At 41.0% G+C, this 17,564-nt stretch overlaps 1 protein-coding gene across 5 annotated transcripts in view; it reads left to right on the top strand.

Moving 5' to 3' along the window:
* The window catches only part of cep44 (centrosomal protein 44), a 72,878-nt gene extending 59,642 nt beyond the window's left edge, over positions 1–13,236 (top strand). For all 5 annotated transcript variants that reach the window (XM_072257662.1, XM_072257665.1, XM_072257664.1 and 2 more), the window contains 2 exons: positions 8,644–8,681; positions 12,836–13,236. In XM_072257662.1, coding sequence (XP_072113763.1) covers positions 8,644–8,681; positions 12,836–12,989 — 192 coding nt within the window. In that variant the 3' untranslated portion in view covers positions 12,990–13,236. The remainder of the gene's footprint in view (positions 1–8,643; positions 8,682–12,835) is intronic.
* Positions 13,237–17,564: the final 4,328 nt, after the last annotated feature.

A 17,564-nucleotide genomic window follows, 5' to 3' on the forward strand; every position in this document is an offset into this window, starting at 1 on the left:
AAGAAAATATTAAGATCATATTAATCCTGCTCCACCTGTATGATCATGGTCTATGACCACTTTAGACCATAAGATATAGGAGCAGAAGTAGGCCATTCGGCCCATCAAGTCTGCTCCGCCATTCGATGGCAGATCTAATTCTTCCAGTCATCCCCACTTCCCTGCCTTCACTCCTTACCCTTTGATGCCCTAGCTAATCAAGAAGCTATCTATCTCTGCCTTAAATACACCCAATGACTTGGCCTCCACAGCCACTCGTAACAACAAATCCACAGATTTACCACCATCTGACTAAAGTAATTTCTCCGCATCTCAGTTTTAAATGGACATCCTTCAGTCCTGAAGTCGTGCTCTCTTGTCCTAGTATCCCCTACCATGGGAAATAACTTTGCCATATCTAATCTGTTCAGGCCTTTTAACATTCGGAATGTTTCTATGAGATCTCCCTCATTCTTCTGAACTCCAGGGAATACAGCCCAAGAGATGCCAGACATTTCTCATATGGTAAACCTTTCAGTCCTAGAATCATTCTTATGAATCTTCTCTGAACCTTCTCCAATGTCAGTATATCCTTTCTAAAATAAGGAGCCCAAAACTGCACACAATACTCCATGTGGTTTCACGAATGCCTTATAGAGCCTCAACATCACATCCCTGCTGTTATGTTCTATAGCTCTAGAAATGAATGCCAACATTGCATTCACCTTCTTAACAACTGACTCAACCTGGAGGTTAACCTTTAGGGTATCTTGCACAAGGACTCCCAATTTCCGTTGCATCTCTGCATTTTGAATTCTCTCCCCATCTAAATAATAGTCTGCCCATTTATTTCTTCCACCATACACTTTCCAACATTGTATTTCATTTACCACTTCTTTGCCCATTCCTCTAAACTATCTAAGTCACTCTGCAGGCTCTCTGTTTCCTCAACACTACCTATACCCATTCAAAGATGATATCTTTGTATCATCGGCAAACTTAGCCACAAATCCATTAATACTGTTGTCCAAATCATTGACATACATCGTAAAAAGCAGCGGTCCCAACACCGACCCCTGTGGAATTCCACTGGTAACTGGCAACCAGCCAGAATAGGATCCCTTTATTCCCACTCTGTTTTCTGCCGACCAGCCAATGCTCCATCCACGCTAGTAACTTCCCTGTAATTCCATGGGCTCTTATCTTGCTCAGCAGCCTCATGTGTAGCACCTTGTCAAAGGCCTTCTGAAAATCCAAATACACCATGTCTACTGCATCTCTTTTGTCTACCCTGCTTGTAATTTCCTCAAAGAATTGCAGTAGGGCTGCCAGGCAGGATTTTCCTTTCAGGAAACCGTGCTGGCTTTGGCCTATCCTGTCATGTGCCTCCAGGTACTCCATAATCTCATCCCTAATGATCGATTCAAACAACTTCCCAACCACTGATGTCAGGCTAACAGGTCTATAGTTTCCTTTCTGCTGTCTCTCACCCTTCTTAAATAGTGGTGTAACATTTGCAATTTTGTAGTCATTGGTACAGTGCCAGAATCTATCGATTCTTGAAAGATCATTGTTAATGCCTCCGCAATCTCCAACTACTTCCTTCAGAACCCAAGGGTGCTTTCCGTCAGGTCCAGGAGGTTTATCCACCCTTAGACCATTAAGCTTCCTGAGCACCTTCTGAGTTGTAATTTTCACTGCACAAACTTCACTTCCCTGACACTCTTGAATGTACGGTATACTGCAGCCGTCTTCCACTGTGAAGACTGATGCAAAATATGCATTCAGTTCCTGTGCTGTCTCTGCATCTCTCATTGCAATATCTCCAGCGTCCTTTTGTATTGGTCCTATATCTACTCTCCACTCTCTTTTACCCTTTATATACTTAAAAAAAAATTTGCTATCTTCTTTGATATTAGTCGCCAGCTTCCTTTCGTAATTCAGCTTTTCCTTCCTAATGAAGGAATTGCCCTTCTTAGTTTCCTTCTGCAAGTTTTTAAAAGCTTCCCAATTCTCTATCTTCCCACTAGCTCTGGCTTCTTTGTATGCCCTCTCTTTTGCTTTTACTTTGGCTGTGACTTCACTTGTCAGCCATGATAGTGTCCTTCTTCCCTTTGAAAATTTCTTCTTATTTGGAATATATTTGTCTTGCACTTCCTTCATTTTTCGCAGAAACTCCAGCCGTTGCTGCTTTTCCATCCTTCCTGCAAAAGCTCCTTTCCAGTCAACTTCGGCCAGTTTCCCTCTCATGCCATTGTAAATTCCTTTATTCCACTGAAATACCGACACATTGGATTTTATTTTTTCCCTCTCAAATTTCAAAGTGAACTCGATCATATTGTGATCACTGTTCCCAATGGGTTCCTTAACCTTGAGCTCTTTTATCACCTCCGGATTATTGCACAACACCCAATCCAGCACAGCCGATCCCCTAGTAGGCTCAACAACAAGCTGTTCTAAAAAGCCATCCCTTAGACATTCTACAAATTCTCTGTCTTGAGGTCCAGTACTGACCTGGTTTTCCCAATCCACTTTCATGTTAAAATCCCAAACGACTGTTATGACATTACCTTTCTGACACGCCTTTTCTATCTCCTGTTGTAATTTGTAATCCACATCCTGGCTGCTGTTTGGAGGCCTGTATACAACTGCCATTAGGGTCCTTTTACCCTTGCTATTTCTTAACTCAATCCATAGAGACTCTACACCTTCCAATCCTATGTCATCTTTTTCTAATGATTTAATATTACTTCTTATACACAGAGCCACACCACCCCCTCTGCCTACTAACCTATCTTTTGGATATACCGTATATCCTTGGACGTTCAGCTCCCAATGGCTGCCATCCTTTAGCCAAGTTTCAGAGACAGCCACAGCGTGATACTTGCCAATCTGTAGCTGAATTTCAAGATCATCCATTTTATTCCTTATGCTTTATGCATTCAAATATAACACTTTCAGTGCAGTATTTGTCGCTTTTTGTTTCAACTGCACCACACCTCTTGCCCTATAACTCATGCCACTGGCTATGATTAAGCCTCATCTCCTGCCTGTTCTTTCAATGATCTCTGTTGCACACTATTTTTGATTTATTTCTGTTTTCCCCTTCCTCATCCCTATCAGTCCAGTTCTCATCCCTCTACCAAGTTAGCTTAAACCCTCCCTAACGGCTCTATTATATGTGCCCACTAGGATATTGGACCCCTTTGGGTTCAGGTGTAATCAGTCCTTTTTGTACAGGTGGTACCTCCCCCAGAAGAGGCCCCAGTGATCCAGGAATCTGAAGCCCTGCCCTCTACACCAGTCTCTCAGCCACACATTAATACGCCTGATCATGCTATTCTTGTACTTGCTAGCACGTGGCACAGGCAGCAATCCTGAGATTACTACCCTAGACGTCCTGATTCTCAGCTTCCTACTTAACTCCCTGAATTTGCTCTTCAGGACCTCCTCCCTTTTTCTACCTTTATCATTGGTACCAATGTGTACCAAGACTTCTGGTTGATCACCCTCTCCCTTCAGAATACTCTGCACCTGATCTGAGACACCCTGTACCCTGGCACCTGGGAAGCATGTGGGTACCTCTCTCAGGCTGACAGAACCTCCTGTCTGTTCCCCTCACTAAGGAATCCCCTATAACTACAGCATTCTTCATTGCATTCTTCATCTTCCTCTTTCCCTTCTGCACCACGGCACCAGGGTCAGTGCCATAGACCCAATCTTTAAAGTGGAATGGGGATCTATTTCAGTCAAGTCTATTGGTGAATCGATGGGACTAAGACTTCTTCAGTGTCTGACGCATCAGTATTACAAAAATTAACAGTTGCATGTCAGTGCAACAGAATCCTAGGCGTTGGCAATTTCCAGAGCTGAACGCGCACATCCATGCTTTGTGGAGCGTAGTGGGTGCCTGAAAACTGACCTTGGGAGATCACCAACAGCCTGATGTGGCAAGAGAATCATTGAATCTAAATTTTATATTAAGAATCTTAACACAGATGTATACCAAGGTTGGAAAATTTATTCTCCCTATTCCCATTGATTTGCACCTGGACGATAGCTCTCTATATCCCTTCCAACCATGTACTTATCTAAACTTCTCTTAAATGTTGAAATTGAATTTGTATCAACCACTTCTGTTGGCAGCCTGTTCTGCCCTTTTACCACCTCTAAGTAGAGAAATTCTCCCTCATATTTCCCTTAAACATTTCACCTTTCACCCTTAATCCATAATCTCTATTTCTAGTCTCACCCAATCTCAATGGAAAAAGCCTGCTTGCATTTACACTGTCTGTACCTATCATAATTCTGTATCACTCTATCAAATCTCCTCTCATTCTCGGATGTTCCACCTATTCAACCTTCCCCTATAATTCAAGTCCTGTAACATCATTGTAATTTTTTTCTGTACTCTTTGAATCTTATTGATATCTTTCTTGTAGGTAGGTACCTAGAACTGTATTCCAGTTTAAGATGGTACTACTGAAATCAAGTGACAGCCTACTGGTAGTTCAAAGGGCAAGAAATTTGAAAACATTATTAAGTACAACTTTCCTGAAGTAAATTGTGGTAAACTATCATCACAAACAATGAAGAGGCAAGTGAAGACAAAGCCGATTTGAGGGATGAACTGTGTTGGTGTGTTGCAAAGTTGAAGTGTAACATGTTCACGACAAGGTCGCAGATAGAGATTGGAGTGAGAGATTCAGAGAGGAGCCGTGGTGCCCATCTACCTAAACAAGGAGTGAGGTTGGATGAAACTAAGCACGGAGCCGATTCGGAGAGATCAAGAAGAGCTTCAGGCTAGGCAGCAAGGTCTAGGCCCGGAGCATATCACTGCGCCAGGACCTGGGTCCTGGTGTGGGGGACAACTCGATGTTTGTACAATTTAAATGCCGTCCCTGATAGACTGGAAAGGCAGGGTATCGAGACCGGAGGTGAGAGTTGGGCCGATTTCACTTGCTGTCCTGCAATGTGCACTCCTCTCTCCGTGGCCCTAAGGCTGTGAGACTGCTGTGGTTGCTGTGTTTTGTGTTTATGAGCTTTGCGGTGATTTGCCCTGCTAAATGATGAACTGACACCGAGACTTTGAGCGTACTCTGGCTGCTCTGGGGGAATCGGATCTGTGGACTCAATTTGGTTCGGAATGCTGTTGCTTGCTTCTATTGTTTTCATGATTTGTGTTTTTCCTCTTTCTCTGCACCTTGAGTGTTGGTCTTTCTTTGTTTAATTGGGTTCTTACAGCTTTCTTGTTTTGAGGCTGCCTGTGAGCAGATAAATATCAAGATTGTATAATTTATACATTCTTTGATGATAAATCTACTTTGAATCTTTCAATACTCCAAATTAGACCTCACCAAGCTTCAAAGCTCAGCATTCTAGAACAATTTAAAGATTGTAAGATAATTTGGCAATGTCTGAAAATGGTAACCAGTAGAACAGGAAAAAGGAGATAGATTAGAGTTATTGAGGGAGCAGTGAATAGAAATAAAAATAGTAAAAATTGCTCAGCAAGTTTAACAATATCTCTTGAGAGAGGGAGCAGTTAATATTTCAGGGTGATGGCTAAGTTTTTCTGAAAGGTCTTTGCTTGAAACGTTAACTCAGTTTCTCCACTGATGCTGCCTGACCAGCTGAGTACTGAGTGGATATAACGAAAACAATGCTCCTGCAGAAAATGTTACTGCCATAGTACATCAAGAACACCTTTTCCCAAAGCATAAAGAAGGCTACCATTAAGCATGCAAGTTTCTTTTCTCAGCTGAACACTGAGGTCAGGCCAGTTTGGCACAAGTCCCAAAAATTAACAAATCAATATGCATAATATAATGCAGGATATAATAGCAAATTACTTAAATAGTAATTAAATTACTGAGATCCGGAGGGCTGGATTTTTGTTTACTTAGGTATATAACTTAAGTTTCTACTACATAGCTGGGGAATTTAAATTAAGGAAATTAACAAATTGAACTACAGATCTAGAATTAATGACTATGAAAACTGACAGGACTAGCTGGTTCACTGATATCCTTTAGGGGAAGAATTCTGCCATCCTTGCTTAACTGCAACTGCAGATTTAATAACATATGGGAACAGTCTCTGCCTTCTGAAGCATTCCCTGGTGAACTACTTAGTTCTTGGGCAATTAGGGCAGGATATTAAATGCTGACCTTGCTGGCAGTATCCACACCCTGAAAACAATTTTTATGGTCCTGAAGAAGAGTCTTGACCTGAAATATCAACTGTTTATTCATTTCCATAGATGCTGTCTGACCTGCTGAGTTCAAAGGTACATTTAATGTCAGAAAAATGTATACACTATACATCCTGAAATTCTTTTTCTTCGCAACCATCTATGTAAACAGGAGTGCCCCAAAAAATGAATGCAAGTTAAATGTTAGAACGCTAAAGCCCCCCCTAGCTCCCCCCACCCACGCATGAGCAGCAGCAAAGCAGTGACCCCCCCCACCAACAAAAAAAAACAAACATCAACTCCCTCCCCCCACAGGCACTCAAGCGTGCAGCAAAGTATCAATAAAGACACAGACTTGCAGTATCCCAAAGAGTACTTGTTCACATGGTAATTCGACATACCACAGGCTGTCCGTCTCTCTCTCTCTCTCTCCCCTCCCCCCCAATAAGGGAAAAAGAGGTGTCCCCATTTCACAACGAGAGGGGAGACATAACAAACAACTCGCGCATTTACAATGTTAAAAGTCTGTTGCGTTGCTTTTTCCAAGCTCTGTGCCCAAAGAACTCGGGTCTCTGGGCACACAGCCAGCAGTCAGCTTGTTGCTTTCAATCTTCCGTCTCCCACGATACACCAGTTTCCTGCAGAACCCTGAAGGTGCACTGGTCTTCTAGGCCGCGTCCATGGCATATCGAATAGCGGCCAGTCGTGAGACCCTGAGAGAGGGTCCTATTCCCGCAAAGAACCGAAGCCTTCATAAGAACCCTGAAAGGGAAAAATAGAGATAGAGCTGTTTCCGAAGATGCAAGCAAAGGAGTTGCTGTTAGGTGCCAACATCCTCCTAAGTTCCTCCAGCATTTTGTGTGTGTTGCTTGGATTTCCAGCATCTGCAATTTTCTCTTTGTTTGTTGCTGCTGAGTTCCTCCAGTGTTCTGTGTCTGTTGCTTTGGATTTCCAGCATCTGCAGACTGACTTCTTTTTTTGGTTTACTATTGTCATGTACTGAGGTACAGTAAAACATTTGTTATACATGCCATTGATATTGATCATCACATCACTGCACTGATTTAATACAAGAGAAAAGTGTGTGTAGTAGAATCTGGGGAGAGTTGGTGGCAATGTGATGAGAATAGAATGGAATTAGCATTTATGCATCTCCGCATTTTCTAGACCGTGTGAGTTCAGGAAGGCTGTTCTCAATAAATCTTGGGAAATACTGTCAGAAGACCATGGGACACTACTTCACATATAACATATTTCAAGTTTATACAATGAAGCAATTTATCTAAGATATCAAGAGTTTGGCCTTCATTCCAGGTGCCCAACAGAGAAATCAGTATTCACTGTGATCAGCGCAAATTTGTTCATTTAACATCAGTGGGAGAAGTTTACAGAGAATATCATCTGAGATAAACATATTGGATTTATTCACGAGGAATTTTAGCTGATGTTTTTATGGAATGTTATTTGAGATACCCTGCTCGTTTAATTAGAAAATTGATTTGGATGCTTGTTATTGGAGCCGGTTCAACTATTGACTGCAAGCCCAGACACAAACTTTGGAGATGGTAGTTGAAAATGCATCTGAGAAAGTTTTTTTTAATGACCAAAGTACATTATTCCATGAAATTACAGGGTACAGAGTATATTGTGTCCTGTTTTTCCTGTAGGGAAGAAAACTTAATCTTAAGTAAGTGGATTTTTCTTTAATTGTTATTTATCTTTGTCCTTTGTCTCTAATCTCAAATACAATATTTTCCTGTCTGCTACCAAAACCACCCATGACATGTGCAAGTTTGGATCATAATGAGTGTGTGTATTGTCTCCGGGTTATACTTTCCTTCGGAAAATGCTGATACATTCCTAATATGATGACTTACAGAAGTAATTCCTCATGTATTTCATCTTTCCTCTGCCTGTGGTTGGACAATGTGTTCTGCTGAAGATGACTAATTATATCAGCAGATATTAGAAAACAGTTAAGTGTTGTTCTTAATGTACAAGCTAATCTTTTCCTGCATTCCATTGGTTGCATTCTACCATCAATGCAGAACTTCTACGTATCCAGGCCAGAAATGTGGGCAGGAAAGAAATCATCGTGGATATTACCTTTTGGGAAATGCTGTAAGGCTATTAAAACAAAAGCGTCACATCATCTTAAAAGTTTCTTTCCCCAAGCGGTTAAGTTGACCCTCTCCCCATCTGTTACTTCAGTCACTGCACTTTAAGCCACTTTTTATAATGCTGTTTACATTGTAAATACATGCGGGATTTATATATTTATGTACACTGTATTACTGATCTGTACTCTAACATTTTTATGTAATTCTTTATAATTTTTAAATGTTGTCTTTATTGCAGCATGTCACAACAAATTCCTAATAAGTGTAAATGTATAATATGAATAAAGTTTATCCTTGATATGTAAAAGTCAGCATGCTTCTCCATTTAAAGCCAAGTCTTGTATTTTACAGTCAGAGACGAAACATAAAGTGGAAAGGATAAACAAAATGTAAGTATTTCTTGTCTTGAAACAGAGGTGCTACTTTTGCATTTGTGTTCCAACTAGTAGTACAATTGTATTTTTGTTTATGATTTGATATTAGGAGATCTGATAGAATTATCATTAATTGCTGTTTTCCTGTTACTACAACAACTATGATTATATATAAACGCTGTATAGCCAACCAGGATATCTTTTGATTTGTTCTAAGATTTGTTACAAATATATGAATGCAGTGTCCTTTGTTTGCTGGTGCTTTTGGCACTAACACTTAGAGCATTGATTCCTGGTTCCAGAGTCCGATTTCTCACAGGTACATATCTCTGTATTTGAGAGGTGGGGGAAAACCACTCAAGCTACACGGTTATGTGCCAGGGACCTCTAGGGTACACCTGCTGCAGTGAACCGTAATCTCAACATTGCATGATTCAGTGTGGGGTGAGTCACTTAGGCAATTGGAAGAGGATGCCTGTGAGAGTGGACTTGACTGGAAAAAAAAAACAGTCACTCAGTGCTGAGATGTGGGGTTCAGGGTGCATCCTGCTTAGCACAGTGAGTGTAGGATTGTCACTGACTGTTCTACTTGATGACAAGTCTGCCCTGATTCCATGATTTTTCTGTGCACTTTTAGAAACATTGAAGCCCACTGAAAAATAGTGTCAGTTTTTTTTGGCACTACTTGATAATAGCCACTGGGTAACACAGATTTCTACACTGATAGATAGCATTGTACACACACTGGTGATTGTGACAGATGAGTTTCAGCACAGCACCACCCTGTGGGAGAAATCAAGTAAAGGCAATAAGAAACCAGCTACACCATTTTACCAAGGTTGTTAGAACATGTTGCCTGGATTGGGGAGCATGCCTTATGAGAATAGGTTGAGTGAACTTGGCCTTTTCTCCTTGGAGTGACGGAGAATGAGAGGTGACCTGATAGAGGTGTATAAGATGATGAGAGGCATTGATCATGTGGATAGTCAGAGGCTTTTTCCCAGGGCTGAAATGGCTGCCACAAGAGAACACAGGTTTAAGGTGCTGGGGAGTAGGTACAGAGGAGATGTCAGGGGTAAGTTTTTTACTCGTAGAGTGGTGAGTGCGTGGAATGGGCTGCTGGCAACAGTGGTGGAGGCAGTTACAATAGGGTCCTTTAAGAGACTTCTAGATAGGTACATGGAGCTTAGTAAAATAGAGGGCTATAGCTATGCCTAGTAATTTCTAAGATAGGGACATGTTCGGCACAGCTTTGTGGGCCGAAGGGCCTGTATTGTGCTGTAGGTTTTCTATGTTCTATGTTTTAACAACCAGTTAGGTTAGTACAACTAAACTAATTCCTTTTGCCTTCACAATGTCCATTTCCTTGCATTTTCCTCTCATTTATGTGCCTACCTAAACATCTCTTAAAAGTCCAAATGTATGTGCCTCTACCATGATTCCAGGCAGTGCATTCCAGGTACCCACAACTCTCTGTGTGAAATAAACTTGCCTGTCACATCTTCTTTGAACTTACCCTCTCATCTTAAGTGCATGCCCTCTGGTATTGGATACTGTCTGTTTACTATGCCAGAAAAAACGACCCAGATTTGTCCAACCTCTCATTGTAGCACATGACCTCTAATCCACACAGCATCCTGGTTAATTTGCTTCTGCACCATCTCCTTAGCCTCAGCATCTTTCCCATGATGGGACAGCCAGAACTGTATGCAGTTCTCCAGATGTGGCCTAACTAGAGTTTTATGAAGCTGCCACATAACTTCCTGACTATTGAACTCAGTGCTTTGACTAATCAAGGCAAGCATGCCATATGCTTTCTTAACCACCCTATCAACCTGTGTAGCCATTGTCAAGAAGCTATGAACTTGGACTCCAATATCCCTCTGCTCATCAACACTGTAAAGATCTTGTTAAACTTGTGTAAGAGTGTATTGGGCTACCAACTTTAAAACACCTCCGTCTGATTCTCATCTGATAAGGTTGGGAGATAATTAGCAGGTCAGGGAAGTGCTGAAATGTGTGGGTGTAGCATTGAGTGGTAAGATATGAAACAAGTATGTGAAGGGCAAGAGGATAAGATGTGAGAGAGTAGGAGCAATCAAGTGTGACAGTGAAAAGTGTGTATGGAACCGGAGGAGATAGCAGAGGTACTTAATGAATACTTTGCTTCAGTATTCACTACGGAAAAGGATCTTGGCGATTGTAGGGATGACATAGCGGACTGAAAAGCTTGAGGATATAGACATCAAGAAAGAGGATGTGCTGGAGCTTTTGGAAAGCATCAAATTGAATAAGTCTCCAGGACCGGATGAGATGTACCCCAGGCTACTGTGGGAGGCGAGAGGAGAGGAGATTACTGAGCCTCTGGCAATGATCTTTGCATCATCAGTGGGGATGGGAGAGGTTTCAGAGGAGTGGAGGGTTGCAGATGTTGTTCCCTTATTCAAGAAAGGGAGTAGAGATAGCTCAGGAAATTATAGACCAGTGAGTCTTACTTCAGTGGTTGGTAACTTGATGGAGAACATCCTGAGAGGCAGGATTGATGAACATTTGGAGAGGCATAATATGATTAGGAATAGTCAGCATGGCTTTGTCAAAGGCAGTCATGCCGTACAAGCCTGACTGAATTTTATGAGGATGTGACTTATCACGTTGATGAAGGTAGATCAGTAGATGTAGTGTATATGGATTTCATCAAGGCATTTGATAAGGTACCCCATGCAAGGTATATTGAGAAAGTAAAGGGGCATGGGATCCAAGGGGACATTGCTTTGTGGATCCAGAATTGCTTTGCCCACAGAAGGCAAAGAGTGGTTATGGACAGATCATATTCTGCATGAAGGTCGGTGACCAGTGGTGTGCCTCAGGGATCTGTTCTGGGACCCCTTCTCTTGGTGATTTTTATAAATGACCTGGATGAGGAAGTGGAGGGATGGGTTAGTAAATTTGCTGATGCCGCAAAGGTCGAGGGTGTTGTGGATAGTGTGGAGGGCTGTCAGAGGTTACAGTGGAACATTGACAGGATGCAAAACTGGGCTGAGAAGTGGTAGATGGAGTTCAACCCAGATAAGTGTGAGATGGTTCATTTTGGTAGGTCAAATATGATGGCAGAATATAGTATTAATGGTAAGACCCTTGGTTGTGTGGAGGATCAGAGGGATCTTGTGTTCTGAGTACATAGGACACTCAAAGCTGCTGCGCAGGTAGACTCTGTGGTTAAGAAGGCATACGGTGCATTGGCCTTCATCAATCGTGGGATTGAGTTTAAGAGCTGAGAGGTAATGTTGCGGCTATATAGCACCCTGGTCAGACCGCACAGAGTGCTGTGCTCAGTTCTGGTCACCTCACTGCAGGAAGGATGTGGAAACTAAAGAAAGGGTGCAGAGGACACTTACAAGGATGTTGCCTGGATTGGGAAGTATGCCTTACGAGAACAGGTTGAGTGAACTTGGCCTTTTGTCCTTGGAGTGATGGAGGATGAGAGGTGACCTGATAGAGGTGTATAAGATGATGAGGGGCATTGATTGTGTGGATAGTCAGAGGCTTTTTCCCAGGGCTGAAATGGCTAACACGAGAAGTCAAGGTTTTAAGGTGCTTGGAAGTAGGTACAGAGGAGATGTCAGAGGTTAGTTTTTTATGCAGAGAGTGTTGAGTGCGTGGAATGAGCTACTGGTGACGGTGGTGGAGGTGGATACGATAGGGTCTTTTAAGAGACTTCTGGATAGGTAGATGGAGCTTAGAAAAATAGAGGGCTATGGGAAACCCTAGGTAATTTCTAAAGTACATGTTTGGTACAGCATTGTGGGCCGAAGGGCCTGTATTGTGCTGTAGTTTTTCTGTGTTTCTAAGATGCTGTAACCTGTATTAAATAATGCATCATTTATGAAACATCTAGCACTTTACTAGACAGGGTTGTAATAAAATTAAAAGGGCCTTAAAATTGAATTAAGACTTCAAGACAACAGTTTTCTGCACTGAAGAATCTGATGTGGCTCAGCAAGTATTTATTTGAAAGAATGATCATTATGCCATCATGTTTAGATGCTTAACGTTTAGATTACATTGTTGTAAGAATAAAGTTAATTTGATCATATTCCCAATACGTGCAGAATCTCAAGCCAGGAGGGAGGAGTTGCATTAATGTTTTTTTTTTATTATTTCTTCCCCAGGATTGAAGACACATCAGAACTGCTGAAGTGTAGAGAGAGCTCAGCTGTAACTAATAATGCAGGCACGTCGTTGATTCGCAGGCAAAATTCCATAGATGCCGAAAATCTAACAAAAATAGAAAATGATGGAAATTTTCAGCACTTCAGGCAGTAACTGTGCAGAAACATGCAGAATTAACCTTTCAAGTTGATGCCTGTTGGTTGATACAGCTAATTGCTTCATTACAATACTTTGAAATTTACATGTATCACTGTTGATAAAAGTACAATTATATATTTTTTGCAGATACTTAATTTATAATAAGTTTAACTTATTCACCTGCACCTAAACTTCCAATTATGAAGATGTATAACATTGGAAGTTACAATAATAAATGTCCATGAAATTATTTAAATTAGAATATGTTTCCTCATGTTTGCCATAGAGTTTCTTGTTAACTTTTGGTCAGTGGAATTTCTTCTTTCTCTAATCATGAGGCATAAGATGAACACAAATGAAAAGTCGACCATGACCCCATCGTTAAACTCAGAATTTTAAGTTAGTTTTGTTTCACTGACCAATTTCAGTCATGACTTACAATTCTTTATTAAACCAGGTCATTTGAAAATAGTTGCCTAGAAAATGGATCAGATTCATATTTTGTGTTCTAAACATAGAACATGGTAATTGAGGCTTAAGGTTGCTCTGAAAATTTCCTTCAGTGTCTCAGGGGAGTTAATCCGTGTACAGTATAATGATTTTTATGCCATATAACACATTCATCGAATTCACTTGTAGGTTTCTGATCGTCTTGTACAAAGCTTGTGAAATCCATGGTCTGCAAAGGCAGGACCATGCCATTGCTTTAGTTGAATATTACTTAAAAAGGAACATAGTCAAAAGGCCAGTGATAGGAAATCAACTGTCTCTTCCCCCAATATTCCCCTTCGGTTAAGTCTAGGTCCCCTAAAGTAACATATTTAAAGATTAAAGATTATATTTACTTATCACTTGTACATTGAAATAGTAAAATGTGCTGTTTTATCAGCTAGGATTGTGCTGGGCAGCCAATAAGTATCACCATGCTTCCAACGCCAACATAGCAAGCCCGTAACTCATTAACCCTAACTGTACAGTTTTGGAAAGTGGGAGGAAACCCACATAGTCACAGAGAAAACATGTAAAACTCCTTACAGACAGTGGTAGGAATTGAACCCTGATCTCACAACTGGCGCTGTAAAGTGTTGTGCTAACGGCTACACTACCTTGCTGTTTTTCTCCCCCCCCCCCCCCCCCCCGGCCAATTTAACAGACTCCCATGGAAGTTCCATTGCCCAAATTCCAACCATACCTGTCAATCTCACAACTGTTTAATCCCCTTGCCTAGATATTCCCCCCTCACCACAACCATCTCCTCTCCCAACTACTGTTTATATCCCATTCATTACAACAACTATATTTGCTGTGCTGTAAATATCCAACTTCTTCACAAGCATCATTTATGTGAAATTCTGGTGTAATCATGTCTTATTCTTATATTGGATGCAAAGGGCCCCACAGCACTATCGAAACAATGAGGTTTTCTAATATTCTGGCCAGAAGTTATCTCTTAAGGTGGCATGGTAGCGGAGTGGTTACTGCAATCATTTCCATGCCAGCGATCACCGATTGGAATTCTCCCTGTGACCATGTGGGTTTCCTCCCCCTCCCACATTCCAAAAAGATGTATGGGTTAGCGTTAGTAAGTTGTGGACATGGTACGTTGGTGTCAGAAGCATGGCAACACTTGCAGGCTGCTTCCAGCATATTCTTGCTGATTTGATTTGACACATTTCACTGTATGTTTGATGTACATGTGACAAATAAAGTTAATCTCTTTCTCTTAACCTACCTCACCTTACTTCAGTGCTTTTTGCGGAACTGTCTGCTGCATTCTCCAGTGTTGCAAAAATGATGAATCTTTAAAAGGAACTCTGGTTGCAAAATCCTTTAACTTGTCCCAAAGGCACAGAGAGTGTGACCTTGTTTATTTGATTTAACTAAAACAAAGTTAATGACTGAGCAGAAGATAATTTATTATTTGAAAATTAGTAGGTGTATTCAAAGTCCAGCTTTTTAGTTTTACAGTATTGCAAATTAAAGATTGAATTCTTACGTGCGAGGGCACCTGTTCCATCATAAGAAAAAAGACACTGGATTAATGTAAGCGAAGAGCAGGTATTTTCTGAAGTCTGGTATTGACTCGAGATGGTAAAGATCAAGATTAGAGTCAATGTAAGGACATGGTAACAATACAGGAAAGAGCCGCCAATGCAATAATGTTTTTCACAGAGCACTTTTAATGCAGAAGGACATCAGTGGTAGATTTAAGTGGAGGTTGATCCAAAGAGAAAGAGATGTCCATAAACCTAGCTGAGCAATGGATTTTAAGAAATGTATTGAAAAAAGGTGAACTTGTTTGTGTCAGAAGGTCTAACTGGCAGGCATGGTGTTAAGGGAAAGGAATCTGGAAAATGTAGTGAGGCAACGAAGGGACAAATGTGAAGAATATGGAAAGCTGGACTTCCAACATTAATCCCTCAAGACACCACACCACTTATAATCTCCCAAGCTAAAACTATTTCTACTTTCTATTTCCTATCAACGAATCGTCAATCCATGCTAGAATACTACCTGAAAACTAAGTTCAAAGTAAATTTATTATCAAAGTAACTAGATATTAGTCCATATACAACTGAGATTCCATAATAAAATAATAATTATAATAAACTCAATGAAAGACCACACCAACAAAAGACTGCAAATACAAGAAGAAAGAAATAATAATTATAATAAATAAGCAATAAATATCAAAAACGTGAGATGAAGAGAGAGAGTCCACAGGTTGTGGGAACATTTCAATGAAGGGGAAAGTGAAGTTGAGTGACATTATCCCCTTTGATTCAAGAGCCTAATGGTTGAGGGGTAATAACTTTCTGTACTTGGTGTTGAGAGTCCCGAGGCTTCCTTATGGCAGCAGCAAGAAGAGAGGGTGGCCTGGGTGCAGGGGGGATTCTGATAGTGGATGCTGCTTTCTTGTGACAGCACTCCGTGTAGATGTGCTCAATGGTGTGGTGGGCCCTACCTGTGATGGACTGGGCCGTATCCATCACCTTTTGTAGAATTTTCCATTCAAGGGGTGTTTCCATACCAAGCTGTGATGCAGCCAGTCACCACAAATCTACTCAAGTTTGTCAAAGTTTTAGATGACATGCTGAATCTTCATAAACTCCTAAGTAAGTAGAGACTCTGCCATGCTTTCTTCATAATTGCACTTATGTGCTGGGCCTCTAAAATGATAACACCAGTGAATTTTAAAGTTGCTGACTCGCCCCACTTCTGATCCTCCGATGCACTCTAAATGTTTTCATTCATCTTGTGTGGCACCTTATTGAAGGCCTTCTGATGACCCAAAAACACCACATCATCTGATTTGCTCTTACTCCTGTAAGCTACAGTATAACCTCAAAGTAATTGCTTTATGGATAAATAATTAAGACTCATCTTCCAAACAAAAATAGTAGTCATAGTCATACTTTATTAATCCTGGGGGAAATTGGTTTTCGTTACAGTTGCTCCAGTTTATAAAATTTATAAAGTAAATGATTTGTTAAGAACAGCAGGCCAATTAGACAGCAAATAGAAACCACGATGACTGAGGCAGAAATAAAGTATGAGGACTTTGCTTTGCATTCAGAAATGTATCTGGCAATGGAAAGGTGAGATTACAAGGGGGTGGGGTGAAACATTTAGATTGCACTATTACAAATATAAGCAATGATGCAATGTGTAAGCAGCGTACGAAGCAGTGATAAATGTCAGAATCAAGTTTATTATTATTTATGAGGTGGTATTTGTTTTGCAGTAACAGTTCAGTAAAAAAAACTTAAAAATTGCTGTAAGTTACAAATATATATAGTGCAAAATACAGAATGTTGAGGTAGAGGTTTATGGGTAGATTGACTGTTCAGAAATTTGCTGGCAGAGGGGAAGAAACTTTGCAAATAATTGAGTGTGACCTTCAGGCTCCTGTACCCCTCCTTGATGGTCTGAGGAAAAGAGCATGTACCAAATAGGGAGGGTACTTTGTGATGGATATCATCTTGAGGCACCAACTCTTGAAAGTGACCTCGATGTTGGAGAGGGTTGTGCCTGTGATAGAGGTGGCTGGGTCCACAACTTCCTGAGTATCTTGGGATCCCTGCATTGGAATCTCCTTACCAACCACAGATGCAACCAGTCAGAACTTTCATCACTGTACATCTATGGAAATTCTGTAAGAATTTTTTGGTGACAGACCAAATTTTCTCAAACTCTCAACAGAAGAGCCAATGGTATGCTATTTTCTTGATTACATTAATATGTTGTGCCTAGGATATATCTTCTGAGATGGTGACACCCAGGAACTTGAACTGCTCACCCTGTCCACCACTGACCCCTCAATGAGGATGCTAGTTCTCCTGAAGTCCATAATCGATTCCTTCTCTTGCTTACATTGTGAAGTTGTTTATGATTCAGGAGGTAAGTCGGAAAACTTAATAACATATTCTGATTGTCGTCATGCAAATAGCTAATTGGACTCATGAGAGACTGCAGATTCTGGCAACCTGAAGCCACACACAAAGGTGCTGGGAAACCTCAACAGGTCAGGCAGCATTTATGTTTTCGACCAGAACTGGTGACCGTCCATTCCTGTATATAGATGCTGCC

Source organism: Mobula birostris, chromosome 5 (genome assembly GCF_030028105.1).
Source record: "Mobula birostris isolate sMobBir1 chromosome 5, sMobBir1.hap1, whole genome shotgun sequence".
NCBI lineage: Eukaryota > Metazoa > Chordata > Chondrichthyes > Myliobatiformes > Myliobatidae > Mobula > Mobula birostris.